Raw genomic sequence first — 27,691 nt, 5'->3', positions numbered from 1 at the left:
TTGTAGAATAAATACATTCATTACTTCGTTCAAAATCTTAAAATAATATGGTACATATATAAATAAATACATTTAATATTTATGATGTAAATATTAAATGCACTGTTTTCGGGAAAAAATAAACTTATCTATCATAGAATTAAATATTAATAGAAAAATGAATAAATCTAACTATTTAATATAATATACATATTATGACTATATAATATATTATATATTTATTATACAGGCATATTATAATTATATATCTCAAAGAAGATAATAAAATAGGTTAACCGACAGTCTGCCAAATCGTTTTTCGTAAACAATGATATTATATAATTGAATAAAAATTTAAAATATTCATTATAGTGACCCATTCGATACCTTGCAATGTCCTAAATGTACGTACATAGGAGAGATATACCCACTTGCCCACACCTTTTATGAATTTATCTATACAAATATGAAGAAATTAATTTCAACAGTTGTAATGATTATATATATTTATAGTTTGTACTATGTAGGTAGGTATACTTACTGAAACTTATTTTTGTATGAAAATATTTGATAAGTATACTTGTTTAATCAATTATTCAGCAGGTATTTAATAATTGTAACTATTATAATGAATATTTATAATGAATAAATTATGTTCTCACCCCTGCCAATTAGTGTAGTTATATTTATACTAATATAAAATAAATATGAGGTAGGAGAAAATATATAAACACACTTGATATACAAATAATAATTATGTGTATATAGTTGCATGTATAGCGTATTGTATAAATAAAATGATACATGATACCAAAAATGTAGTTGGTTATTTGCTTTAAATAAAAATGAATATTATTTCTATACGTCAAATAATAATTTTTATGATGTGTAAATCAATATTTGTATATGATATAACTACTGTTAAATTTTGAAACTGGGTATTGAGGTTGAATTTGATTATAATACAACTATATCCCAACTAAGCCTATAGTTAAATGATTTTTATACTTTTTAAATAATATAGGTAAATATAATAAATAATAATTAGCATAATATAGGGTTTATATAATAGTTTTATTTTTTGGCGGACAGAGGTATATTTTCTTAAAAAAGCGACCATATAGTAAAAATGTCAAATCTTTAAAAGTTTACAGTATATATAGGGAATTTGTATTTATCGCAATAAGAAATTATCGTAGTACCTCACAGAGACTAACTCATTATGCAAGTAGGTATATTATAATATGATAATATATTGATATCTTGGCCACTACACCAAAAATTATAATTTAAAATTTGATTATTTTGTGATTATAATTTAAACATACATACGGGCGGGCGGCAACATACTGTTGCGCACCAAAAACAATAGTAACCACAAATTAGATACCTACCTATGTATACTTTTAACTATAACATGAACTGTAAACAATATTTATTTAGTGTGAGTCGAAAGTTGAACTTTATATAGGTAGTTATTACAATATTACACGAATTCATGCGCCGTACAAAACTTAAATAGCGAAATATCTACACTAGTATATATAATAGGTATAGATATTACCTACACGACTATACCTATATATATTATAAGTACCTATACCTATATATATATATATATACATATATATATTACCTACACGGCTACATGTTGCATTATAACTTAAATAATAACTAGCATTTCGTATACATATATCTATACCACGTACCTCTTTCTTCACATTTTTGATGAGTTGCTCCTTGAACTTTTTACCTGAAAAAAAAACAGGAAAAATATTGCTATATATTCCCATATGTTAGCGAATGTACAAAGTACATAGGCAATGCAAGGTGTTCAAAAAGTACGCAGATAGATGTTTCCGTAAATTCGTATGTATGTTTTATACACGCGCATTATACCTATGTATAAGGCACCTAAATCTATTTCGGATTTCCATACTTTTCGAACGCCCTATATAGCTATAGGTACCAATATGAATATTATTATTATATTATTATGGACATATTTCGTTCGACACCACACGATCCCATCGTTGCCGTGGGTGTGCACGAGTGGTGATCGAAAAAAAGCTTCCCATATGTCACGGTCTAAAACGTACTGGTGTTGTTCGAGTCCATCGTAGTAACCACAGATCGATGTACGAGAAGGGATGAAATTACAGCATTCAACAAGTGATGGTAGTGACGAGTTTGGACATTTACCAATTACGTTTTTAATTAATTCCTCGATGGTGTCGGTACGATATCTATTTAATATTTAATAATTGTAATAATGTCGACGACGATCGGTTGGAAAACGTTGACATCTGTATAGGGTGGAACTTTGGAAGGGAAAAAATCTGTAGTAGTGTACTACTACAAGAAAATAACACTCCGCGACCTACCGTCGCGCGCAGAACGTATCGGACCACTGAAGCGGCGGCGACGGGCGGACTGACTGATTGACCGACGGGAGTACGGGACGGACAAGGAAAGAGGTCGGTCGCGTGAAGAGCCGACACCATAAACAGATACAAAACGGTGGTGGAGGGCGGACTGGTGGACGACCGATAGGGGACCGCCCACCGACCGGAGTGGACTTTAGTGAGCGAAATAGCGGCGACTACGACGCCACCGGTGGGGTAATCCATAGTGGTGTAATATTATTATATAGGGTAACCACGGTCGCCAGTGATAAGCGAATCCGATCGAATGAGCCGTCGATTGGTTACTGCCGTGTAGACGGTGTATAACCAGTATAATATAGACAGTTGTAGTGTTGTTGTAGTTTGTTGTTCGATGGTGGTGGTATAATATGGTTAAATATATATATGGTTGTCTGTGATAATACGGTGTATATTTGTTATGACCGTGGTTACTGTGAACACTATCCACCGTGGTATACATATTCTTACTGACCGCCCCGCTGTATAATAATAGTTATTAGTTCTCTTAACGCGGCTACACTGAAGCCGGTAGGTTGTCCCTGATTTGTTTTTTTTACAATTGTTTTTAAGGTTGGTTTTTAATACTAGGGAATTTGAGAATTTTGTTATTTTATTCAAATTTCTTTTTTTACAATTTTCTTAATAAGTAAAATTATCATTCTTGTACCAACTTCAATGTTTTGTACTTTGCGGTTTTTATAAAATCCATTTTCCCAAGCCAGGTGTATTCTTATTTTTTTATACATACAAACACTTAAGATTTTCATCAATATCAAGTATTTCTGTTGAATGTAAAACTGTATTATGTCAAATACATTTTAATCATCTCATTAACTCTTCAGGATATCAAGTATATTTTTGTACAATTGTTAACTCCAAGTTGGTTGGACAATTTCATTAGCATTTTATGTAGTAAGCAATTACTAAATAATTTTTGATCCCCATCAACTGTAATAATGACATCGTCAGAAGATGTGCTCCTTCAAGTGGGGCCAGTACGGCATAAGAAGGGCGATGGGACATTGTATGTCATGAGTCAACATGTTGCATTTATTCTCAATTCTAGCGATACTGTTGCTATTAGCCACCATTATAGAGATATTAAAATGCAAAAAATATCATCAGAATTCAAAAACAAAGTTCAATTACAGTTGGTGTTTCATGACGAAACAATTTCACTATTTCAATTTACCAACTCTGAGAGGTACTGTTTTAAAATAATAAGATAATTTATCTACTGATTTTTTGAAAATAAAATATCATGAATATATTAGGTATAATTGTTCTTTAAATTTAAACAATTAATTCAACAAATATATTTAAAAATATAACATAGTTTTATTTATAGTTTTAATTTGATATTAATTTTAATGATAAATGTAGAAATGTAGTTAATTTAACCATACATTTTGTTTATTAGGAGTGAAGCTATGCGAGATAGAAATCGAGTTAAAGACTTAATACAACAATTATTGCCAAAATATCAAAAACAAGCAAACAAAGAATTTGGTGAAAAAAGCCGTATTCTTGGCGAAAATCGTATGCTTTTTCAGCTATATCAAGACCTAGTCATTACCCATGTCATAACATCCGAAGAATTTTGGTCACAACATGTCCCTTATCATTTAGCTACTCAATCCAAAGTAATTACTCAAAAAACTGGTGTACCTAATAATTTTCTTACCAATGTTACTGTTAAAAGTGATGGTACAAAAAAATTCAATTTATCTAATGATACCATACAATGTATCTTTAAAACATATCCAGCAGTTAGACAAAAACATATAGAATATGTACCACATCAATTAACAGAATCAGAATTTTGGCAAAAGTTCCTAGAATCCCATTATTTTCATAAAGACCGTATTACTACTGGAAGTACAAAAGATTTATTTAATGACTGTGCCAAATTGGACGATAATTTATTTAAAAATGAAATTAAAGATTTATCTAAAAATAATACAGATTGTTATGTTGGATCAATCGAAGATGATGGATCTGATGATAATATAATATCTATATCTGAAGAAAAATCTTCAATGGCAAATATTGTTCATGAAAATATTATTAAACGGTTTAATCAACATTCAATGATGGTTCTTAAAACATGTGAAAAATCTAATGTAAACTCTATACCTAATGGAAATGATTTAAAAGTACCATCTAATTCATCTCATATAAATGGTACACCAGATACTTCATTAAAGAGGTTGAGAATTCAAGAAAAAAATGATTTTGAAGATCTCAATCCAGAAACAGAAACTTTGGATATTAATCAAAAGAAATTGAAATTATCTAGAGTAGAAAGCTATGTAAATTGTTTAACAAGAGAACATAAACATGATAATACTGCATCCAAACTTTCTAAAGCAAGGGAAGTGCAGAAGAGTATTATTTATGATGTTTATGAATGGAGCAAGTCAACTTCAAATCAAGTAATTGAACCTAGTGCAGCTGTTAATACTCTTGGTTTGCTTACACCAGGAGGAAGTTTAATGAAGGGTATTAGTGACGAATCTGCTTCATTAGCTCAGTTGGTACCAGTTACAGTTGAAAAGGATTTACGGCAGTTGTATGTTTCTTTAGGAGAACTATTAAGACATTTTTGGTCATGTTTTCCTGTAACAACACCTGCATTAGAAGAAAAACTAATGAAAACTCATGATTCCTTACAAAAATTTCAAAACGCCAAAATTAAGCCTTTTGAAGACCAAATTATTATTAATCATGGTCAATTAAATCAGCTCACAAATCATTTAAATCTAATGTTACATACTGCCTACAATAAATTTTCTGTTTGGCATTCCAGACGAAAAATACCTAATATTCTTTGACGAGCAGTTCATCATATGTTTTTGTATTATATATTTAATGTGCAACGAGACATAATTAGAACATTATTATATAAAGAAACATCAAACCTTTTAAAATATAAATTTATCATTATTAAAAATTTATATGATGCCATTGCATCAATGAAAAATGTACGATCAATAGTTATTAAGAATTTAATTATTTAGATTTAAGACACCTTTTAAAAATATTCTATGCTTGATACCCTATATAGTATTTAGGGGTGAAGGGATAGAAGACAAGGTTAATTTTAATAAAAAAAATAACATGTTTTTATTTATTTAAATAAATACAGAAATATAATTTACTTTAAACATTACAAATAATGTGTGTATTATAAACATAACATAATTGACTGTAATTATTTAATTATATTCTTAAGAAATGTACTGATAACAAATATTTATTGTTCAATTCCTATTGTATAAGTTAAAAATCTTTAATTATTTTATAAATGTATCTATTGTTAACCAAAATATTTCAATGTAAAATTGTTTTTCATTTATGCAAAATACATGCATTATTATTTTTGTTAATATTTTTTAAATAACAAAAAATTATTTATTATATTTTGATATCTTGTTAACAGTTGTAGGTATTACCTATTATCATTTATTTTACTACCAGTACTATCCTTTAATCATATATTCAGGCATTAAATATGAATTTGTTGATATTATGCACAAAAGGCAAATCCTTCAATAATAACTGAATAGTAACTATTAACTAATATAGATGACTAATAGTTAGTACCTACAGAATACAATTTATTGTTATAATTATTTTGTAAGCGGTGGATTTTATACTTCAGAATATTAAGAAAAGTATCTAAACTTGGTATTGGTGAATTGTAATATAAAATTTTAAAACATCTTTTAGCTCTATGAAAACACTTATAATTGAAAATAGTTTGTTTTCAAATAAAATACTTGTGTTGAGATTAATAATATTGTTTGCAATACATCTCATAAATTAGTCTTGTGAATAAAAGTATATTTAGAACATGAAGAAATAATTTTACAAGTAGTTTTTGATTATACTTTAGTTGTAGCGTCGTTGGTCATCATTAATCATATTTCGAGTCAGATTTGTAGGACAGAGTTAATGAATGATGGCAAATCACTGTAAGAGTAAGAGAGCGGTTAGTTGCATGGTAGTTACCTAAGTAGCTTAACAATCGTAAAGCAGAGGTTGTTTTTACTGGGCCGTTGGAAGCCACTATTTATACCAAAACTTTGATAAATTATTGTTTATACCTATTATTATTGATAAACATCTCCTCAAACTATGTTAAAATGTAAAATGTCCAGTATTATTATAGTGGATTCTTGAGGAAAGACAATAGAAGAAGTGTGTACATTGTATATTATTTTTGTTTGCATATTAAATGATGCAGGCATCACAAAAATAATTTAAAAACTGGTTTATGGCTTCTTCGGATCCAAATTGAAATAAAATACCTGTACCTACAATATTTAAGAAAATTTAACAAGATTCGCGATCTGTCAATTTTGTAAGTAATTCAATGCAAATTATGATTAACATAATTCATTAAAATGGATAAACTCAATCTGATAGGTCAAGGGTGAAAAACCTTTTGAACACTCATGCCAAAAATTACCTTTTGATTGTGCCATGAAAAATATTATATAATATATATTCAATATTAATTGATAAAAGTCGTATGCTCAAAATATTTTAATTTTGTAATGGTCCCTGTAATGGATATTATGTAAATTTTTATACCTCACTAATTGTTCTTAAATATTTTACTGAGAATAAAATCCATTATTTTAAGCATTAAGAATCTATCACTGTTTATGTATATTCAAAGTATTTGAAATTATTATTTAAATGAAATAATATAAAATTTGTGAGTTTAGAATATCAAAAAAAAAAAACAAAGTTGATATAAAGGGTGTTTCATTAAGAACACCGGATTTATATTGCTAAGTAATTTTTGTTTCCTGGATTTGCTGACTCATTTTTGTTTAAACATATTATCATCGGTTAACTTTGCAATGAGATTTTGTAAAAGTTTTTTGATTTATTTTTTCATGCAACAGATAATGCGGCTTACTATTAAAAACTATTTGAGGAATAACTTATTAGCGATGTGGTGATCAGAACTGGGCTCTCGGTCATGTGAGCTTGACTAGAATTACAACTTAATTAAGCTTATTCAAATACAAAATGGCAGTTAGAAGCCCCCTTGATCAGATGTCAAGTTTATTGTTTATGAGCTGTTTTAACTAATTATTTTGCTCTATATTTTGCTTGTTGTTTTTCACAATTAACAATGATGTATAGGGGTAAAAAGACCGGACAGGTCGGTGTGACCCCATGCATCGATACCATATGTAAAAATAAAAAAAAATATAATAAAGTCATGTGACCTAACTCCACTTCTTTCTTTGAGGTTACATCAAAGTTAACGTCCATAATAATAAATTACGAACCATTGACGAAATTCAAGGATGAAATTTGTCATATTACTGGTGAACTAGACAAAGATATGTGTCAGTCGTCAGAGTAATAAGAAATTTTGTTGCCAGAATTGATTTGCCAGCTAAGTAGAGGTAGACATATGTCAGATATTATATTCCATGAATAAATTAGAGTGTGTATACAATTCACTTTTTAATATATTTTTTTTATAAAGTAATAACTAAATTAAAATCCTGTGTTCTTAATAAACCACCCTATATAAATAATAAATATCATAAATCATAAAATTCACTGTTATATTCAGTTATATAAAAGTAAAAACATTAAAATTACAAATGGTTGGTTGATTTATACATTAGCCTGATGTAAAATTTGCTATATTTATTTAATTTATTGTTTTTTTCAACATTAAAAAAATAAATAAAAACGTCAAGAAGTGTTCATAAATTAAAAATTAAAATACAAGAATAAAAACACAACTCACAGTTAAGTTTTAACAACATTTTTATTATCAATTTTTTCAGTCTGAGTAGCATCAGGTAATACTTCAGAGCTAATAAGTAACATTTTAACTAATCCATCAATAGTTAACAATCTTTTAGTCAATAATATTTCATTTTCAACAACTGTATGTAGTTTTGTGAGCAGTGCACGAACTTCAAGGGTGCAAGTGTCGAATGAATCCCAATAACAATCTGTAAAATAACAATAATATTTTATATGAATATATATTAAATAAGAAGAAAATATTATGAATAGAAAAATAGCTAAACCATATTATAAGCATAGGCATGTTACCCGTGTCTACGAGGGAGGCAGGGTGGGCAGCTGCCTTCCCAGCGACTTATTAGAAGGTTTTACCGTCAGTCATTTATATTAAAATATTAAAAAAATATATTGTAAGATGTAACAATAATGTGAAGATTAGATCAAGAGGTTCGCTGATTCTAGAGGAGATACCATATTATATTGTAGTACAATGAGAAAAGAGTCAAGACTATTAAAGGTAGGTAAAATAAAATAGATGGATGTAGTATAAATGTAGTATGTAAAAACTGAAATTTTACAATTTACCTCCCTAGACACAGAGATCTGGACACGTCTATGATTATAAGTTGTAACAAACACATATGTGTTTGGTTTAAAATATAATTATTAATTAGGTAATAACTAATAACTTACAAATATTAATAATAAGGTCAAGGAATTAATTCTTAATTGTATAACTATTTTCTTGAGTAAATAAAATGGTTTATGTGAACTTAGTATACATCAGGGGTGGCCAGCGAGAAGAGACTAGCTAGCCACCAAATATATTAATAAATATGGAAGAGCCAAAATATATATAAAAAAAAAAGGTTGTCATATTATTATATAATACAATGGGTCGCCAATAATTGTACACCTAATGAAAAAGTTATATACTATGTTTATTATTTTATATTTAACATAATATAGTCTTACATGTTGGTAGGAAAGGGAGGGGGTTGTAATATCAAAATAAATAATTTTGGGGGTCATAGATCAAAAAAAATTGCGCACCACTGATGTAATACATAATTCCTATTAAATATAATTTTTGAAAAAAAGAAATTTTATGAAAAAATATATCTAAATTACGATTAACATTATTACTAGAAGTTAATAATATATTAATTTGAGAAGAAGATATACAATTTTGTAGAAAGTATGGAATATGAAAAAAACTAGTATCACGATTATTTCATGAATGTATTTTTAAATAAAATTTAAATTAGTAGGTATAGTTAAAGTTGAGTAAAATTTTTTTCTACTTTATTTTAAGATTTATATTGTTGTAGATGTTGTAGTAAACCTAACCTACTTAAAAGGGTGTATATTAGTACATTTTTCTTACTAAAAGAATACAACTACTAAGCATCATAATTTTTTTTGTATTTACTATATGATATATACATATATACAAGAAATCCATTACTAACAAAATATAAATAAGACTCACCAATAACTGTTGAAGCAACATGTGTCAATGTTTTAGATAACTTCCTAACTCCAATGTAACGAACAATAAAATTCAATAAAAATGCTAATTGTTTTGAATTTCTGCCAGATATTGCTTGCACTAAACCATTTCTCCTAAATATTAAACAAATGTATTATACAATTTAAAATCAAAACTGTACGAGTACTTTTAAAATTAAATAAATATGTGTTTTGCTTGTTTAAACAATATCTTTAAACATCAATCAATCAATATTCACGAACAAATGAAATAAATTTAAAATATAAAACAAACTGATATATTTCAAAAAAAGTGAAAATTATAAAATTATATTTATACCTGCATAATTCATCAAACACATAAACTGTTATATGGGGTTTCTTGAATGCAACTGCATGAACCAAGACTAAATCTAATGCTTGACTATAATTAAATTTCCTAAGAGCACTATCGAACTTGCTCATTTGATCAGGTTGCATTATTGGGACAGTCATATCAATTCCATCAGATTGAACAATTGCAGCTGCTCTGGCTTGCCGCTTTTTATTTTCATTGTTATGTTTTACTGATGTGTCACGTTTAGTTATGTTCACAATGCCATCCACTGTTCCAGCTACAATTGTTTTATCATCTCTCTAAAGAACATTTTGTTAAGTAGTTAATAATATATATATTATTATAAAGTATATAAACTGATTTATATGGATGTTGGAAAAATATTATTTTTATTGTTTACAAAAATGAAAATTTTAAGTAGGGCAATTATAATATAAATAATTAAGTCAGATAAACAATACTTTTAAACTTAATCTTGGATATAGTTAAGAAGAAAAGTTAAATTTAATTTATACTCTATTTAATGAAATAAGATACTTACGCTTATATCAATACTAAGTACAGCACTCGGATAAGTAATGTCATGTGATAGTTGGAATGTTGATACATTGTAAATCTTAACATGCTTGTCCAATGAGGCGGTTACGATAGCTGTACCTTGCTTAGCCAAGCATAATGCAGTTACAGTCTTGTGGTTTTGAGTGAGTTTAGCCAACAACTTACCAGCTAAAACGTCCCATATTCGGACCTCAGTACCACCTTAAACACGTTTGAAAGTAAAAGTAAAACATAAGACATTATAATTATTAACAGTCAACTTAAAACAAATTTCAAAGGTTAGAAAATACTTAAGATTTTTAGAAAATAAAAATGTATTTATTACCAGCAGATATGAGTAAACTGCCCGAAGGTAAAAATATTAAGCTTTCTACAGGTGATTCGTGATCAACTGACATAGTAACTGATTTAGTTCTTGAATCAAACATATTAATTTGTTTGTCATAGCCACCAGAAACAACTATATTTTCTGAAACTGGAGAAACACAGCCTGCTCTGATGTAGTCCTAAAGTAAAAATCAATTACATTTTAATGACTAACTTTTATTTGTAAATTGAAAAAAATATTTGAAATAATTACATTATGATATCCTTCATAATGTCCACTTATTTGTTGACTACTTATATCCCATAAAGAAACAGTTTTGTCATCTGAAAAGCTTGCAATATGATGTCCATCTCTTGTGAAAAATGTACGGTGAACAGCACTAAACCAATAAAATATAACTTTAAAATTTTTATAAAAAAGTATAAAAATAATAAAATAAACTAACGCTTTATGTCCCCTGAACTGTCTCAACATAGACTTTGTATTAACTTCAAATAATCTCACAACAGATTCTTCACCACCAGCACATAATAAATGACCATCTGCACGAAATGTTGCACCATAAGCAGCTTCTTTAAATTTATTGAGATTTTTAGTTACAACTTTTGTAACAGGATTATAAACTTGAACCTAAGAAGAAATAATGATGAATATTATATAAGTAAACTTAGATAAATTTTTAAAAGAAATACAGACTCGAGCAGAACATGAAATTGCAAAATGATATGGTGCACGTCGTGAAAAATTAACATAGTCTATGGGACCAAATTCTTTGACCAAAACAGGACTCTAAAAAAAAAAATTAAAAACAATAAAAATACAAGAACGTGATTAAAAATTGAATATAATATATTACTGTGAGTTTTTTCCAATAAGAATCTTCGACAGTATATAACTCGCTGGGGCGAGCAAATGGTTTCACAAATGATTTTTTAAAAGAAGTCATTATTTTTTAATAATATATACTTTCATACTACAAAAATCTTATACAGTATATCGGTTTCGAAAATTAATATTTAATTTTTTTTATCAAATTTAATTCAAATTAATTTATTAATCTTAGTATGAATTATAACCTCAAAATAAGACATAAGTTCCTTGTTTTATCACTTTATCAGTGTAACCCAATACCCAAATGTGTATTGTGTAGACACTATTAGACAATAATTACTAAAAAAATAAGAGTTAAGACATGTTAAAAATTAAAATATGAAAGAGTTAGTGAAATATATTTTGTGTTATTAGCTACAAATCGATTAGAAAGATTTAATATCTTTAATCGTTGACCGTTGTACAAGCACAAAAATGAAAAAATTGTAAATCAGTTAAAATAATTATGAATTGGTGATGTCTTAGTGTGGTTTTAGAATCATTGTCCACAGATCTATTAACTAGTTAATAGTCTAAAATATATCTAGAATATACTATGTTTATAATTCATATTTTATACATTTATAATTTATTTATTTATTCTATTATGGTAAAATGTCTTGTGTATCTTGGTTGATGTATACACTGTTTATCTTATTCATATTCTTCTATTCATATTATTATCACAGAATATTCTGTGTTATTATAATATAAGAAGATATCTTCTCTACATCGTGGATCTACAAGGTTTATCTACAAGTGTCATAGTGATATGATTATTATTATTACTATTTATTATATTATTTATATTCTGCAATTTGTGATAACCGATAAACTATTTCAAAAAAATATTATAATGATTAAATGATATGTACGAATCTACGATCTATCTGTCCCGTCCTATGACTCCTATGACTTTAGACTTATGAGTTATAAGTAATTTAATTTTTGAACAGTATAATATTTTGTATAATAATAAAAACACTTTTGTTAAATCCGTTTGTTAGTTAGTTAGTGAATTAATTAACTATTTTAACTTCTAAATCTCTGGTATGGGTTGTATATTTAAATTCTTAAGTCTAATTATTTTGTAAAACAAGAATATTTTATAAAATAGGTACTTTAAAAATTGACTATTATAATGTTTGGTTATTGATCAATTAACAGTTATTTGATGAAATTTTTAGTTGTAAAATTGATTTCTAATGGCTGAAAAAGCAGCTCATCATACTACAACTATTGTAAGTCGTCCTTCAATTTTTGAAGTAATTGCACAAGAAAATCTATCTTCAACAATTTATCCAGCATTAAAAAAGATTTTTTATGTAAGTTCTATTGATATCATAATTAATTGTATAATCTCATTTTACCTCAAAATTTTATTTAGTATATTACTCTTAAAAATCCTGAACAATTAAAATGGTTAAATCAATACTTTGATGAAATATTTCTTACACTTAATACTGTATGTCAGTATCTGTATTTGAAGAAATATGGTAAGAAAATCATATATCTTGAAATATATTTTTTATAATAATATATTCTTCTACTTTAGTTATGATTCTATTTGTTTTAGGAGGAACATTTTCTGAAAACTTTTATGACTTGACTAGAGTTTCTTATTCAACTAATTCTAAACCTACTAATAATCAATTGTACTTCGGCTTAGCTTTAGTAGTTTGTATACCTTATCTACGAAACAAATGTGATATGTATATCGATCAATTGCAAATTAAGTATAAATTGCAGCTGAAAGAAGTAATTTAATATTATTATGTATTTGTATATAGTTAATTTAATTGCAATATTTTGTTATTTACATTTCATATTATCTTAATAATTTTCTTAATTTTATATTTTTTAGAAAATATTTATAACATTAAATAAAATTGTTTATACATGTTGGGAAGCATTATGTTTAACATATTATATAAAATATATAAATGGATCAAGTCAATCACATTCACCTTTATTAGATATAGCAGGAATGGTATTAACTTATAAAGATATTGAACCTTCAAATAATGAACCACTTACTCAATTAAGGTAAGTTAAATATTTATTTGACATAAATATAATAATAAGTTTCTATAGTCTGTATCATATAAGAGTAATCTTAAACAGCAGATTTATACCCGATTGAGTTAAGTCTAATCTCTCAATAAAATTATTATGTTATTAGTTTTGGTTTCCAATCAAAAATTGCATTACCAATTTTGTTTTAGCAAAATATGAGTTAGGTGATTGTTGGAATAATTAAGTGACATGTTAGCAAAAAACACTTTTATTGTTGCTGCTATGCATAGAAGTCTGTTATCAGTAATGCCAAAGCAAAATCTCCCATCCAAATTTTCAACTCTAATATAATATAAAAAAACTTACAATTTTTTTTTTTGTTTTACGCTATCAGACATCAATTATAATATAATATATATATATAACACCATTAACACCTTATTTAACTTTGTTAACCCATTAACCCCATAGACTCACTTATCTATACCCACCTACCCATTTAAGAAGTGAAGCGATCATTTCACATGTCATATGACTATATGAGTTAGACATCGCATCCCATTGCTAAATATATCAAGTTCTTATATGAGACAAACTGAATACCCAAATTATATTTTTTTTATTTTTCACATATTTTTCATGTTAATAATTAAATAATAAATCTATACATTTTTCAGTATTAAAGAATCTATTAAGAATTATTTATTGTATGGATTATCTCATTCCTTGGAGTTGGGTGCATTTTTTATGCAATTTTTGAATTGGTGGCATTCAGAAAATTTACAATCTAAATTTATTGCCTACCCAATTCCTAATCCTCCTAAGGTATGTTTTATTATGATTTAATTTATAACCATACACATGATATAAACTATATAGTATGATTATATTAGTCTAGGCCTATGCATATGTAATATTTCTACACATATTATTAATAACATGTTAATGACTTTTGGTATGTGGCTTTATGTTGTTCCTACCAAATTTTAAAAGATCGGACAGTCATCAATTTATGATTATACCATCATGTTTATATCATGGCAATGTTTTGTTTATGTTGAATTATTAAAAAAAATATTAATCAAAAATTATAGGAAAATGATAAATATATCTCACTTAGAAACACTAATAAGTGTCCTATATGTATAAGTGAAAGGAAAATGCCAACTGCGCTCACTGTATCAGGGTATGTTTTTGCAATATTGTTTATTTAAATACATTTAGTGGTAATTAATATAAATTTTAGATACATCTTAATAGTATATAATAATTAAGGTCCAGATTTAAATACAGCAAAAACTATCAAAAATGCTTTAAAAAATAACCAATAATTCTCGCAATAAATAAACAAGTTTAATTTAGCTCTTAATTTTTAATTTTCTTTTATGGTTCTAATCTTATATTTTTAATTGTTGTGCTTAGGTTTGTATTTTGTTACAAGTGTTTACATAAATCACTTATGGGAGAATCTAGATGTCCAGTTACTAAATTACCAGCAACAATGCAAGATATGATTAGAATTTATTCAGACAATTAACCATTATATAATAATTATATATTGTAATTGGTATATTATTTTATTTGAAATGTATTTTCCTTTACTTCTTTATATTTATTAAATAAAATATTTTATTTTAATTACAATATCAAAGTTTGCACCCAAGTGAATATGGTACATTATGACATAAAGTGATAAAACAACATTAAAAAACTCAATAATCCTTATTAATATAAGAATTAATATTTACTGGATTTATACAACAAGAAAAGAGGGGTCTTCATTCGCTAATTTTATTAATCTATTAATTGGTTCCTTTGACATATATTTGGTCGTGTAGAGAAGAATATATAAAATAGTTTTTTGGCTAGTATTCCGTCAAGTTACTTTAAAATTATTAAGGAAAAGAAGTGAGGGAGAATTAATAGTTTATGTAATAATATTTTTGAGGGAAGTAATGTTATGGAATTAATAATGACTGACAGCTAAAGAAGGTAATTTTAGCTTAGATATTATGGGTGAGTCATGAGGAGTGGGCAAGAATTTTTTGGGGTATAGTTGATGTAATTAAGTAATTTTCTATAGAGGTCTTAGAGTTGCCATCTATATCAGCATAAAAAGTCCCAAACCAAGAGCCATGTACAAAAGTAGTTTGATAAGATCACAGTATAGGAATTAAGCATATTGGAAATTTTAAACTCAATCAAAATTATTTTAATGGATTTTATGAAGCTCTGTAATTTATAAGCTTTGCATTTAATGAAGTTAATGTGTGAACGCAGTGATAGAAAGAATACAAATAAAAAAATCTAAGTCACTAATATAAGTCGATTGATAGGAGTCTAATATCATTTACTAAGTAGGTTACAAAGGAGTCAGATATACAGTTAACATTAACTTTATCAGTGCTATTAAATACAAGATCAAGAATTGAGTTTAACTTATTTAAAATATAATATTTTTTTGACAAAAATCGTGAAATGCAAAGATGTAATGAAATAGATGTCTAGAACTGATGTGTTTAGTGTATGGGAGAGTGAAAAATAAACAAGTAACTTTAGTTCAATTAATACCAGACATATTAAAGTTACCATATAAAATAGAAGTGACACCTGAATACCGAAGAAGAAAAGTTTTGACACCTAATGTTCATAAGTTAGTGAAGAAAAATCTGAAAAATCTTTCTTATGAGTTATAGTGATCTCTATTTATTAAACAGTTTCTAGTAATACTATCACATCTAAAAACATAGTTAAGTAGAACAAGCTCTAAATTGGTGATGGAGTTAACTAATCTAATTTCTTTTAATTGAATAAATACATAGTTAATACAACTAATATTTTAATTAAAGTTAAACAAATTAGTCCAAACTCCAAAGGTCATAGTAATTTTGATAAAAACTCAAGATTTCTTCACTGCTGGATAAGGAACTTGGAATTCTTTTAACTGTTGGTGTTGTAGAGACCATTTTTTTATGTGGCACCAACCACTAGATAGACCATTTTAAAATTTGATAGATAAGTTACTTTTCTAATTTTTATTCCTATAGTCAAGTCTAATATTTATCATACTTATCAACTTAAGTAAATCCTGCAAAGAAGTATTGTCTCTAACAATCCTAAGATCATCATCATTTAAATTTACAAAATTTTTTTTATTTTAAAAATCGAATACAAAATAAAATAACAATAAAATATAAAACCTATTAGTCATACTCTCAAAAATATTTATTATCCTCTAAGCAGGGGTTCCCACCTTGTGGTATGCGTAATATTCATGGGTGGTATGCAAAGAAATTTTAAAGATATTTTTTACTTTCATAAATATTAAATAATAAAAAATGTTACGAAATTAATGAATCATAAAAATATAGGTTGAAACAATTTGACTCCTAATTTAGTCTTAGAATTGAAGTGGTACGCTAATTGATTATAAGTGTCTAGTGGTACTCGATGATAAAAAGGAGGGGGACCCCTGATCTATAGTTTTTTTAATAGTTGATTTTACTCTTAAGATAACTCAAAAATCATAAAAAAAAACAATTTTAGATAAAAAAGTTTTATCTATGTGGGTGAAAGAGAGAAAATAAATATTACGCTGACATTGTCTTAACAATTAATACTCATAACAATTTTCAATCAGGTAAATGTTGAATTATTAAAAAACAAACTCACAATTGCTTTAAAATCAGAACATAAAAGATCTACATGCAGATATTTCTGTTTCTATTATAATTACTTTTTTTTTAGTATTTTAATTCTATCGTACTAATTAATTAATTTAATATACATCAATATAATTTAATATTTTTTCTTATGTTAGTACTTTTGCTTTTAATATTGGATATGAATTTGTGAAAATGAAACTGCTCTGTTAATATGAATGTTAAGAATTATAATATGTGTATTGTATAGTATTTGACAACATCATTTTTTTTAAATAAAGGAATTTGTTTTAAATGTGTTTTTAAAGTTTCCACTCATGTTTGTCGTTTTGAATATTAAGCTCTAAAGCATATTAATTTAGAGGACTAAAAAGTCTTGCTTTCAAGATAAACTGGATGGAGTATACAGAATACGATATCTTAACTTTAGCAACCCCCATAAAAAAATCTTAGATCCGCCACAGACTATTTTTAAACAAATTTCAATGTTAACAATATAATTTAATATTCTAATAAAAATAAATTTTTAATTTAAATAAAAACTGTTTTGTCGTTACAAATATTTATGTATTATAATAATGTATTTTATTATAATTATTGATAAAAACATGATTTTTATTTGTCTTTAAATGATTTTACATTTATAAAAATTATTTTAACAATATTGAATATATCCACTAACAAATAATATGTAATTATTCAGATATTGAAATTTCATCTTCATAATGGGTTGTTTTTCAAAAGGAACCTTATAACTTATTCAATCTGAAAATTATTAAAGAATAATTAGTAAAACATGTAACATTATTATAAACTAAAAATAAATAGGAAAAACTTATTGAGATCTATGTTTTGATAACTTTTTATTACAAAATTTCAATAAAACGTTTATTATTAGATGTATAACTGTATAAGTGGCTCAAAATAAGTATTATACCATTCCTACTAGAATCTTAAGTAATTAAATGAATACTTGCCATTGACATTGAAACCTGGCACTTCTTCTCCTTCACTGTCTCCTGACATTTCATCAGCATTTGGTGCTAAATAAATATCAGAAATCTCACGACCAGCACTGATTGAGGTGAATAAAGGCACTTGTTCTCCTTTGCCACTACTAACAGCTAAATCATCCAATTTTTTGTTGAGTTGAGATATTTCAGTTTGCAATTTTTCTTTACGTAATTTATCCCATTCAACACGATATTCCCTTAATATTATCAAAACTATTAATATTTGAATGTTTCAATCATACCAAATTAATTATTACTTTTGAAACTCATCAGCTGCTACATCAACCATTTTAAAAAATTCATCAAAATTATGGCCTGTAAATGAAGATACTGGTACACATTTTAGTTCATTATAAAATTCATCCAAAGTTAATGCCATTGTACGAGTCAAATTTGACATGTATGATGATTCATTTTCTAAAGCATCACAAAATGTTTCAAAATCATGCATCCACTCAATTGCATAAGTTGGATCTACAATATCACACTAAATATACAAATAAATTATAATATTTTTTCATATTGACATTTTATGTTTTATCATTTAGATTTTAAACTAATGTTTTTTAAACAGCCTAAAAATATATGTAGCATCTTAGCTGTTTAATGTTTGTGTTATAATAAATATATTTTTTTAAACCAACCTTATTTAAAACTACAATAAATGGTAGTTTGGTTTTGTATAATACAGAGCATGCATATAACATGTTTGACATAAATGTTATTGGACTAGTACTTCTTTCTAGATCCATAACATAAACTACAATTGTTGGGAATGTTGATGCAAGACTTTCAGTAAGTATTTGACCTGATGCTGACCATGTAAAAACTTCAATTTGTCCAGGTGTGTCTATAACAGCTATATCATGACTATTTTCAACATTTACTTTTCCTAAGAGATCCATTAACTGATGAAATTTAGTGGTATATAAATTTAATGAGGTTACAATTGCACCATTAGGACCCAAACCGTAATTCTTCATCACTTGTTTATATTTCACAGAATCTCTAATATCTACCAATAACAAAAACATATTAAGTACATTTTTTATATTTCATTATTATTTGTATTTAATAAAATTGAATAATAATTAGTATGTACCTATATTTGGCGTGTATGGCATGTTTTTACAAGCTGGGTCGAGATTTATTAAATATGGGGCTCTTTTGTATTGCTTTAGGTATGAATTGAGTTTTGAAACAAATGTTGTTTTTCCTGAGCCAGCCATACCCAACACTATGAGACAAACTGGAGATTTAAAAGCCTCATATTCAGTTTTATCTTCAATAGCATTGTTACTGGATGGTGTTCCTTCGTCGCAATCCATATTTCAAATTATTTATTATAAAACGTTTGTTTAATTTGAAATTGGAATAATGTAGTCCATGAAATATGAATTTATGAAGTACACTTCACGCACAGATATAGATTATCTATATCTGTGACTTCACGTCTGCACGACTCTAATTAACAATTAACAATAAATTATAAAATATAAATGCAATATAAATGTTAGTACTTAGTATGTAAAATATCTTATCATTCTAATTTTATATTTCAAAAAATATATCTTAAATCGTGGATTTCAGCAACAACTTCTAGTCTAATCTACTCATTCCTAATTCAGTGGTAACAACGGTAATCACGGTAAGCTATTATTAATGACCACTTTGGTGGTGGACCATTATAACCTTATAGTATAGTAATAAGAAACATGTGTGTTGTGTGATGTTTATTTAGTATATTTGAATTATTATAATATCGTATCATAGGAGTATAGGACATAGATTTTACCATTTTATTAGTTTTGAAATTTTATCCGTGCCAAAATTGTTTGAATTTTTTAAATTTTTTACTGTAAAATTATTATTTTATTCAACAATCATTATGGTTCGTAAGAAAATCGATAATCGGATCAGGACACTGATTGAAAATAGTGTTACGGCTGGTCATCGTACTATGTTTGTAATTGTTGGCGACAAGGGCCGCGATCAGGTAACATAAATCAACATTTCCTACATAATTTCTGTATTGTAGTGTTATAACTTTTAAATGTAATAGTGTGTTATATTTTGTCTAAGTATTTTATGGGTAATCATTAAATAATTATATAAAATTAAATATTTGTTTGCTAGATAAATAACTAGGTATAAAAAAAACATATCATCTAATTATTTTATACATTAATTTTAGGTTGTTATTTTACATCATATGTTGTCCAAAGCATCTGTTAAAGCTAGACCTAATGTATTATGGTGCTACAAAAAAGAATTAGGTTTCAGCAGGTATTTATATTTTTTTAACACCAAAAAATGTAGAACTAAAATTTTTTTTTTTCAATTATATTTAGCCATCGTAAGAAACGTATGAAAACTATACAACATAAAGTCAAAGCTGGTAAACTCAATGTAAATGAAGATGATCCATTTGAATTATTTGTCGCTTCTACAAATATTCGATATTGCTATTATTCAGAAACTCATAAAATTCTTGGCAACACATATGGCATGTGTGTATTACAAGTAAGTTAAATAAAATCTTCGATATTTTTAAATTTACATTTGTATAATTTTGGTTTTAAGGATTTTGAAGCTCTGACTCCTAACTTATTAGCACGTACTATAGAAACAGTAGAAGGAGGTGGTCTGATAGTATTTTTATTACGATCTTTGAAATCTTTAAAACAATTATATACTCTAACTATGGATGTTCATGAACGTTTTAGAACTGAAGCTCATCAAGATGTTGTAGCTAGGTTTAATGAAAGGTAAAATATTTTTTAATTTTTTCCAATATTAAAATGTTTATAATGAATTATTATTAACTAGGTTCATGCTATCTTTAGTATCGTGTGATCGATGTTTAGTGGTTGATGATCAATTAACAGTGTTGCCTATTTCTTCTAAAGTACTTGATTTAGTTCCTGATGAAAAAACTAATATTCAATCAATTAACGATCAAGAATTAATAGCGTTAAAAGAAAATATGAAAGATACACAACCAGTTGGATGTTTAGTTAGTTGTTGTAAAACTGTTGATCAAGTAATAAATTTAACAATTGTTCTATTAGTATACCTTAAGAAAAAATATTCAAATACTTAAATAGTGTTATAATATTATAGGCCAAATCATTACTTACATTTATTGAAGCAATATCTGAAAAAACTCTTAGATCTACTGTATCCTTAACAGCTGCTCGAGGTAGAGGAAAATCTGCTGCTCTTGGAATAGCTGTTGCAGCTGCTGTTGCATTTGGCTATTCAAATATTTTTGTTACATCACCTTCACCTGAAAATTTAAAAACATTTTTTGAATTTATTTTTAAGGGTATTAAAATGATTTTTTTATTTATTACATTATTTTAACTTCACATTTTTATTTAATCTAGGTTTTGATGCTCTTGGATATCAAGAACATTTAGATTATGGGTTAGTTAGATCAACCAATCCTGATGATAATAAAGCCTTGGTCCGAGTAAATATTTTCCGAGATCATCGACAAACTATTCAAGTTCGTTCTATTTATTTTTAAATTATTTTTTGGATACTTCATTGTAAATTTATATTTATCAGTATTGTATATATGTTTATAGTATATAGTTCCAACTGAATCAAATAAATTAAGTCAAGCAGAATTGGTTGTAATTGATGAAGCTGCTGCTATACCACTTCCGCTTGTAAAGGCTATGCTTGGTCCTTATTTAGTATTTTTGGCTTCTACTATTAATGGGTAAATTAAATTTTAGCAAAAATTATAAATTATAATATTTGTTTTAATAATATTTATTTTTTTGAATAAAAAAAATTGATTTTTTAATATTTGTTAAGGAGTTAATGCTATTTTTTGATTTTTCAAAAACAACAAATTTAAAAAAATTTACTTATTAAATTTTTCTATTAGGTTTTATTCATTTTTTTATAAATATATGTTTATATGTTTTTTATACTTAACCTATTGGTTTTTTTCAGTAAGTTAATTCTATAGTAACTTCTTCACTAACTCATTGGTTAACATTATATTTTTAATTATTTATTGCAATTGAAAATTATAACATATTATTTCGTTCAACTCTCCTAACTACAATTTATTAATAATTATTTTTATTCTATGTTGTTAAAAAATAATTTAATTGTTTGTTGTTCACTAAATATACTAGTCAAAGTTTGTCTTTGATATTGTATAAGCTGCAAGTTGTTAATTAATATTATTTATGGCTTACAAATAAACAACATAATATTAAAAGTATGTTCACCAATTTTTGTAAAGTAAATGAATTTGTTATTTAAGTTAAAGGTAACAATATATTCTGTAACTCAGTATTCAATTTTTATCAAGTGTTAAGTATCTTATTTATATTTTAGTTTTGAAGTAGGTGCAAGTGTGTTAAAAGTATTAAAATATTAAATACTGAAACATACTTCTAACAATCCACAGAAAATGTTGTTACCTATAAGTTTTTATAACTGGTTAATTCCCTAATATTACTAATCAAAATAAGTTGGATCTGATATACATGAATAAGCTTGACTATCACTGGTCAAATTTCCACTTTTAGATAACTTTTTGATACATGTTCTTTTTTTTTATCTGATAATTTATATTTTTCTAAATAAATTTATAGAGATTTATTTTGATTAGAAAATTGTAATTTTGTTTTAGTTATGAAGGAACGGGTCGATCATTGTCATTAAAATTACTACAACAGCTCCGCTCTCAAGCTACACCTATTGGTAATAATGTAAATGATAAAGCTGGTCAAAATGCTATTACTGGACGATTTTTAAAAGAAGTAAGTTTTTTTTATTAATTTCTAGTATAAGTTATATATTTATTTAAATAAGAATGTTGATATATTTTATTTTAATTATAATTATATTATCTAATTTTAACTTGTATATAATTACTGGAGCTAGTGGATGGGAGAAATTAATGTACTTACACTACTTAAATTATGCTTGTATTTATCTATTTGTATAGAATATTTAGTGTAGTAATTTAAATTTGTTACAGGTAACTTTAGAAGAATCCATACGTTACAAACCAGGTGATGATGTAGAAAAATGGTTGACTAATTTGTTATGTCTCGATGCAACAAATATTGCTCCACTGCTTTCTGGCTGTCCTCCACCTGATAGATGTGAGCTGTATTATATTAATAGAGATACTTTATTTTGTTACCATAAGGCTTCAGAAGCTTTCTTGCAGCGAATTGTTTCATTATATGTAGCTTCACATTATAAAGTAAGTATTTGAAAAAAATCATATTTAATCTTATAAATTATTTCAGTCTGCTTATTTATTATTTACATTGTTTCTTTTTTAACTAATAGAATAGTCCAAATGATCTTCAAATGATGTCAGATGCTCCAGCACATCATTTATTTTGTCTTTTGGGTCCTGTTGATGTCAATACAAAAAGTTTACCTGAAGTTTTATGTGTCATTCAGGTAATATTGATGTTTTCAAAAAATTAATATAAAATAAGAAACTGATTGATATAGATACTAAGCTTAAACTGCTAGGTTTAGAAACTTGAAATTCTTCCCTAATGTCCCTTGTATTATGTAGACGAGCACTTTTGAACAGGAGTTAGTTAGAAAAAAATTTCACAGACGAGTATGAAAATTCATACATTTTCAGCAGTATAATGAGCTATTAAAATAGGTATTTTGACACTGTTCGGCTTTTTAATTACCTTGAACAATTATTTACATAATTTGTATAGCAGATTTATTAGGCGTTTATATCAAGTATCAAGAATAATTTTATTGACCTAACTCCTCTCTGAAAAATTGACTGTTGAAATTGTGATACACTTGTAAGTTTCTGTTCAATTTTGTCAACTCCTTTTTTAATATGATTAATATCGAATGACTCGCTTGACCATGTTAAATATATATTGTTTACACATGTTATTAAATTTCCTGTGCAGAAATTCACCTAAAAAAATTATTACACTCAAACAAAAATATTATATTATATTATAATATATATATATATATATATATATATATATATTATATATATATATAATATATATATATATATATATATGTTATATTTGCTCATTTTTTCCCAAGCAAAGTAGGGTATTGCAATTAGATTTGTCTTTAGTGTATAATTCTTGGCTCAATATCATAAATACATATTTTATTCAGTTGTGTTTAGAAGGCGAAGTATCTCAAACATCGGCATCAGATGCGTTGAAACGTGGTAAAAGAGCAGCTGGTGATCTCATACCATGGACAATATCCGGATGTTTCCAAGATGAACAATTCCCATCATTAGCTGGTGCTCGTATTGTTCGCATTGCTACTCATCCAGATTACCAAAGTGTAATTAATTATTTATATTACTAAGCGATGACAATTTATATTATTTTATAAAATATTTATAGATGGGTTATGGTGCAAGAGCATTATCATTGCTGAAAATGTATTATGAATTTTTGATTCCAAGTATTGATGAAGGAAAACTTCCTAAAGAAAATATTGATTCTATTCAAGAAGAAGAAGTAGATTTACTTGAAGAAAGAATTGGTATATGAATAAATGTTTGTATAAAAATAATTGTTATTAAATAATAAATATGTTTATTCAATTATAGAACCACGTAATAATTTACCTCCATTATTGTTGAAGCTAAGCGAGCGACCTCCAGAACGTTTAGATTATATTGGTGTATCATTTGGTCTCACTGGTCCACTTCTAAAATTTTGGAAGAAAGCTGGCTTCATTCCATTATATATTAGGTACAATTAATAGTTAATTTTATTTTCAATTTTATAAAAATGTTGGTAGTTGTTAATTGATTTTTGTTCTCGTTTTAGGCAAACTAATAATGAATTAACTGGTGAACATTCTTGTATAATGATTTCAACTTTAAATACATCAGACTCAAAAAATCAAGACTGGTTATCTCAATTTTGGACTGATTTCCGTAAACGTTTTATATCACTTCTTGGTTACCAATTTCGTAAATTCTCACCCCAATTGGCTCTTGGAGTGTTACATAATACTAATATAACTACACACACGGATAAAAGTAAATGATTTTATATAGGATTAAATTGATCTTGAATCTTATTTGAGCTTTTAAAATATAAACAGTGAGTGTTTAATTTTCACATTTAATGGAAAAAAAAAAATATATATGTAGTTTCATACTAAATTTTGGACTTGATTTTATGTCAAATTTCACTGTTTAAATGTTTTAAAATTTAAGGGCTTAAAATGTTTAAGAATTAACTTAAATTTTATCACTTTTATTAATCCTTTATATTATTAGATATTTTAGACAAAACTGAGTTGGATATTCATTTAAGTTCTTATGATATTCTTCGATTAGAAAAATATTGTAATAATATGGCTGATTATCATCTAATTATGGATCTTTTACCCACCTTATCAAAGCTTTACTTTCAAAGTAAAATTGGGGATACTCATTTTTCTGCTGTTCAAAAAGTAATAAAACCACCTTAATTAAAGCTTTCGTTATTTATTAAAAACTGTTTTTATTAGGCATTATTACTAGGATTGGGTTTGCAATATAAAACTGTGGAAGAGCTTTCAGAACAATTTGAATTATTACCTTCACAATTACTTGGATTGTACAATAGAATGATGCGTCGTATATTGCAAGTAATTAATGGAATTATGGAACAAAATGTTGATGATAAAATGCCTGTGATTAAACAAGCTGATAGCAATGAATTAAGACCATTAGCTAAACCTCTAGAAGTAGAATTGGAACAAGCGGCTAAGGTATAGCATTAACACTTAATCACAAATTTACCTTTAACGTCTATTAATGTTATTAATGTTACAGGTTTTGAAAAAGAAACAACGCATAGAATTAGAAAAACTAAAACAAGAAAATTTGACCAGATATGCAATTAAAGGAACAGAAGATGAATGGGGAAAAGCTCTAGGAAACTCTGGTAAAACTAAAAGTCTTATTAGTGTAAAAAGGTAATCTAAATAACATAATATTAAAATAATTTTTTTTATAACTAAACTTTATTTTTAGTGGAGAAAAAAGATTAGCAGATCCATCCAAGTATGAACCAGAAGAAGAAAATGAACCAAAAAAGAAGAAAACTAAAAATAAATTCAGAAAAAAATAACCAAATTATTTATAATCTGTATTTTGTATTGTATAATGTGTTTTATTTAATTCACTTTAACATTCAAATATAACCAACTGTAATTATGAACGTTTTGTCTTAATTAATTAAATTAAATTGTATACTAATTTGTAGGTTATACCTTGTAAATGCATTGTGAAAGTTGAGTTTCAGTAATTGGAGTATTTTAAAATTAGCAGATTATGTGAACATTAATTGAAAATTAAATCTAAATATTTTACTTGAGTCACTTGGGGTATCTGAGATAATTTATATCCTATTAAAATATTAAGTAAGCTAACTAGGATGATGACTGGTGAGTAAATAAAATTTAAGAATTTTTAGATTTGTCAGATTCAATTATGCAATTTATGAACCATTTGGATTCAGTCTTAAAGAAAGTTTTATTATTATTTAAATTAAAATAATGTATTACGGAAATCTATAAAACTTAAAAATTTATGTTAACTCTTTGTAGTATTAAACAACAAAAATGTTATTTAAAAATATAAATTATAATATTCTTATTAACTCAACATATTTTAAAATTATTGATTTTTTTATCATAAAGTGTTCAATTATGTTTTTATCATTTTTGAAACAGTGGCGTAACAAAAAAACTTGGGCTCCCCCGCAAAAATAAAAATGTTAAGAATGGGCCCCTAACATATTGTTATATCAAAGAATTCAAATACCTTTAACCCTATAACCAAAGGCCCCAAATGACCATGGGCCCCCCCGCAACGCGGGGTCTGCGGGCCCTCAGTTACGCTACTGTTTTGAAATTTAAAAAATACTTCTCATGATTTTTGTGTCAAATTTCTTATTTTATATTATGAGCGCAACAGCCTAACAATAAGTGTTTATTGGCTGAAGACACTTTATTTTAATAAAAAATATACTTATGACTATGGTCTATAGATTCTTACTTTGAATGTTAAAATTATATATTGAGGATTTTTAAGAACTGTAGCTGTTTGATACCTATTAACAAGATTTATATTCAAACAATTATGAATATGATTAAACAAGAGTTAATATATAAAAAACTGCAAATGCTGGTGGAATAGAATATATCTGCATTATGATTACTTA

At 26.4% G+C, this 27,691-nt stretch overlaps 6 protein-coding genes across 11 annotated transcripts in view; 3 read left to right on the top strand and 3 right to left on the bottom strand.

The window, feature by feature from the left end:
* The window catches only part of LOC114126361 (small G protein signaling modulator 2-like), a 34,145-nt gene extending 31,589 nt beyond the window's left edge, over nucleotides 1-2,556 (bottom strand). The window contains exons 1-2 of one of the 2 annotated variants that reach the window (XM_027990296.2): nucleotides 2,079-2,556; nucleotides 1,689-1,732 (exon numbers count right to left, since the gene is read on the bottom strand). In XM_027990296.2, coding sequence (XP_027846097.1) covers nucleotides 1,689-1,732; nucleotides 2,079-2,097 — 63 coding nt within the window. In that variant the 5' untranslated portion in view covers nucleotides 2,098-2,556. The remainder of the gene's footprint in view (nucleotides 1-1,688; nucleotides 1,733-2,078) is intronic. The other variant, XM_027990297.2, reaches the window with a different exon arrangement.
* Nucleotides 2,557-2,962: 406 nt separating this feature from the next.
* Nucleotides 2,963-6,131, top strand: LOC114126362 (general transcription factor IIH subunit 1). The gene is made up of 2 exons (XM_027990299.2): nucleotides 2,963-3,609; nucleotides 3,826-6,131. Exons 1-2 carry the CDS (start codon nucleotides 3,362-3,364, stop codon nucleotides 5,237-5,239), a joined length of 1,662 nt encoding a protein of 553 aa, XP_027846100.1. The 5' UTR covers nucleotides 2,963-3,361; the 3' UTR covers nucleotides 5,240-6,131.
* A 1,754-nt stretch (nucleotides 6,132-7,885) lies between these two features.
* Nucleotides 7,886-11,955, bottom strand: LOC114126344 (U3 small nucleolar RNA-associated protein 15 homolog). The gene is made up of 9 exons (XM_027990261.2): nucleotides 11,766-11,955; nucleotides 11,606-11,698; nucleotides 11,355-11,539; nucleotides 11,162-11,288; nucleotides 10,907-11,087; nucleotides 10,565-10,782; nucleotides 10,027-10,322; nucleotides 9,688-9,821; nucleotides 7,886-8,401 (listed from the first exon to the last, which is right to left on the bottom strand). Exons 1-9 carry the CDS (start codon nucleotides 11,853-11,855, stop codon nucleotides 8,193-8,195), a joined length of 1,533 nt encoding a protein of 510 aa, XP_027846062.2. The 5' UTR covers nucleotides 11,856-11,955; the 3' UTR covers nucleotides 7,886-8,192.
* Nucleotides 11,956-12,566: 611 nt separating this feature from the next.
* On the top strand, nucleotides 12,567-15,439 carry LOC114126350 (peroxisome assembly protein 12). Of its 3 annotated transcripts, none has more exons than XM_050204274.1 (8): nucleotides 12,567-12,715; nucleotides 12,967-13,104; nucleotides 13,167-13,275; nucleotides 13,356-13,537; nucleotides 13,644-13,825; nucleotides 14,473-14,620; nucleotides 14,890-14,981; nucleotides 15,218-15,439. In XM_050204274.1, the coding sequence occupies exons 2-8, from the start codon at nucleotides 12,985-12,987 to the stop codon at nucleotides 15,330-15,332; spliced, it is 948 nt and encodes a 315-aa protein (XP_050060231.1). In that variant the 5' UTR covers nucleotides 12,567-12,715; nucleotides 12,967-12,984; the 3' UTR covers nucleotides 15,333-15,439. The 3 variants fall into 3 exon arrangements, with proteins under 3 accessions (XP_050060231.1, XP_050060230.1, XP_027846071.2); XM_050204273.1 differs by having other exon boundaries at nucleotides 12,571-12,829; XM_027990270.2 differs by having other exon boundaries at nucleotides 12,573-12,896.
* Nucleotides 15,440-17,937: 2,498 nt separating this feature from the next.
* Nucleotides 17,938-19,989, bottom strand: LOC126551300 (GPN-loop GTPase 1). Its single transcript, XM_050204272.1, has 5 exons — nucleotides 19,573-19,989; nucleotides 19,115-19,485; nucleotides 18,728-18,957; nucleotides 18,435-18,667; nucleotides 17,938-18,222 (listed from the first exon to the last, which is right to left on the bottom strand). Exons 1-5 carry the CDS (start codon nucleotides 19,796-19,798, stop codon nucleotides 18,218-18,220), a joined length of 1,065 nt encoding a protein of 354 aa, XP_050060229.1. The 5' UTR covers nucleotides 19,799-19,989; the 3' UTR covers nucleotides 17,938-18,217.
* Nucleotides 19,990-20,060: 71 nt separating this feature from the next.
* Nucleotides 20,061-26,686, top strand: LOC114126371 (RNA cytidine acetyltransferase). 3 transcript variants are annotated; one of them, XM_027990310.2, is made up of 19 exons: nucleotides 20,061-20,466; nucleotides 20,665-20,756; nucleotides 20,822-20,993; nucleotides 21,054-21,238; nucleotides 21,300-21,513; nucleotides 21,594-21,798; nucleotides 21,860-21,981; nucleotides 22,064-22,200; nucleotides 23,131-23,260; nucleotides 23,482-23,712; nucleotides 23,802-23,918; nucleotides 24,630-24,806; nucleotides 24,869-25,010; nucleotides 25,078-25,222; nucleotides 25,301-25,515; nucleotides 25,759-25,934; nucleotides 25,992-26,234; nucleotides 26,299-26,410; nucleotides 26,500-26,686. In XM_027990310.2, the coding sequence occupies exons 1-19, from the start codon at nucleotides 20,359-20,361 to the stop codon at nucleotides 26,514-26,516; spliced, it is 2,940 nt and encodes a 979-aa protein (XP_027846111.1). In that variant the 5' UTR covers nucleotides 20,061-20,358; the 3' UTR covers nucleotides 26,517-26,686. The 3 variants fall into 3 exon arrangements, with proteins under 3 accessions (XP_027846111.1, XP_027846110.1, XP_027846112.1); XM_027990309.2 differs by having other exon boundaries at nucleotides 26,299-26,441; XM_027990311.2 differs by lacking the exons at nucleotides 20,061-20,466; nucleotides 20,665-20,756; nucleotides 20,822-20,993 and having other exon boundaries at nucleotides 21,093-21,238; nucleotides 21,317-21,513; nucleotides 26,299-26,441.
* Nucleotides 26,687-27,691: the final 1,005 nt, after the last annotated feature.

Source organism: Aphis gossypii, chromosome 3 (genome assembly GCF_020184175.1).
Source record: "Aphis gossypii isolate Hap1 chromosome 3, ASM2018417v2, whole genome shotgun sequence".
NCBI lineage: Eukaryota > Metazoa > Arthropoda > Insecta > Hemiptera > Aphididae > Aphis > Aphis gossypii.
This window is presented reverse-complemented; position numbering and strand designations above follow the sequence as displayed.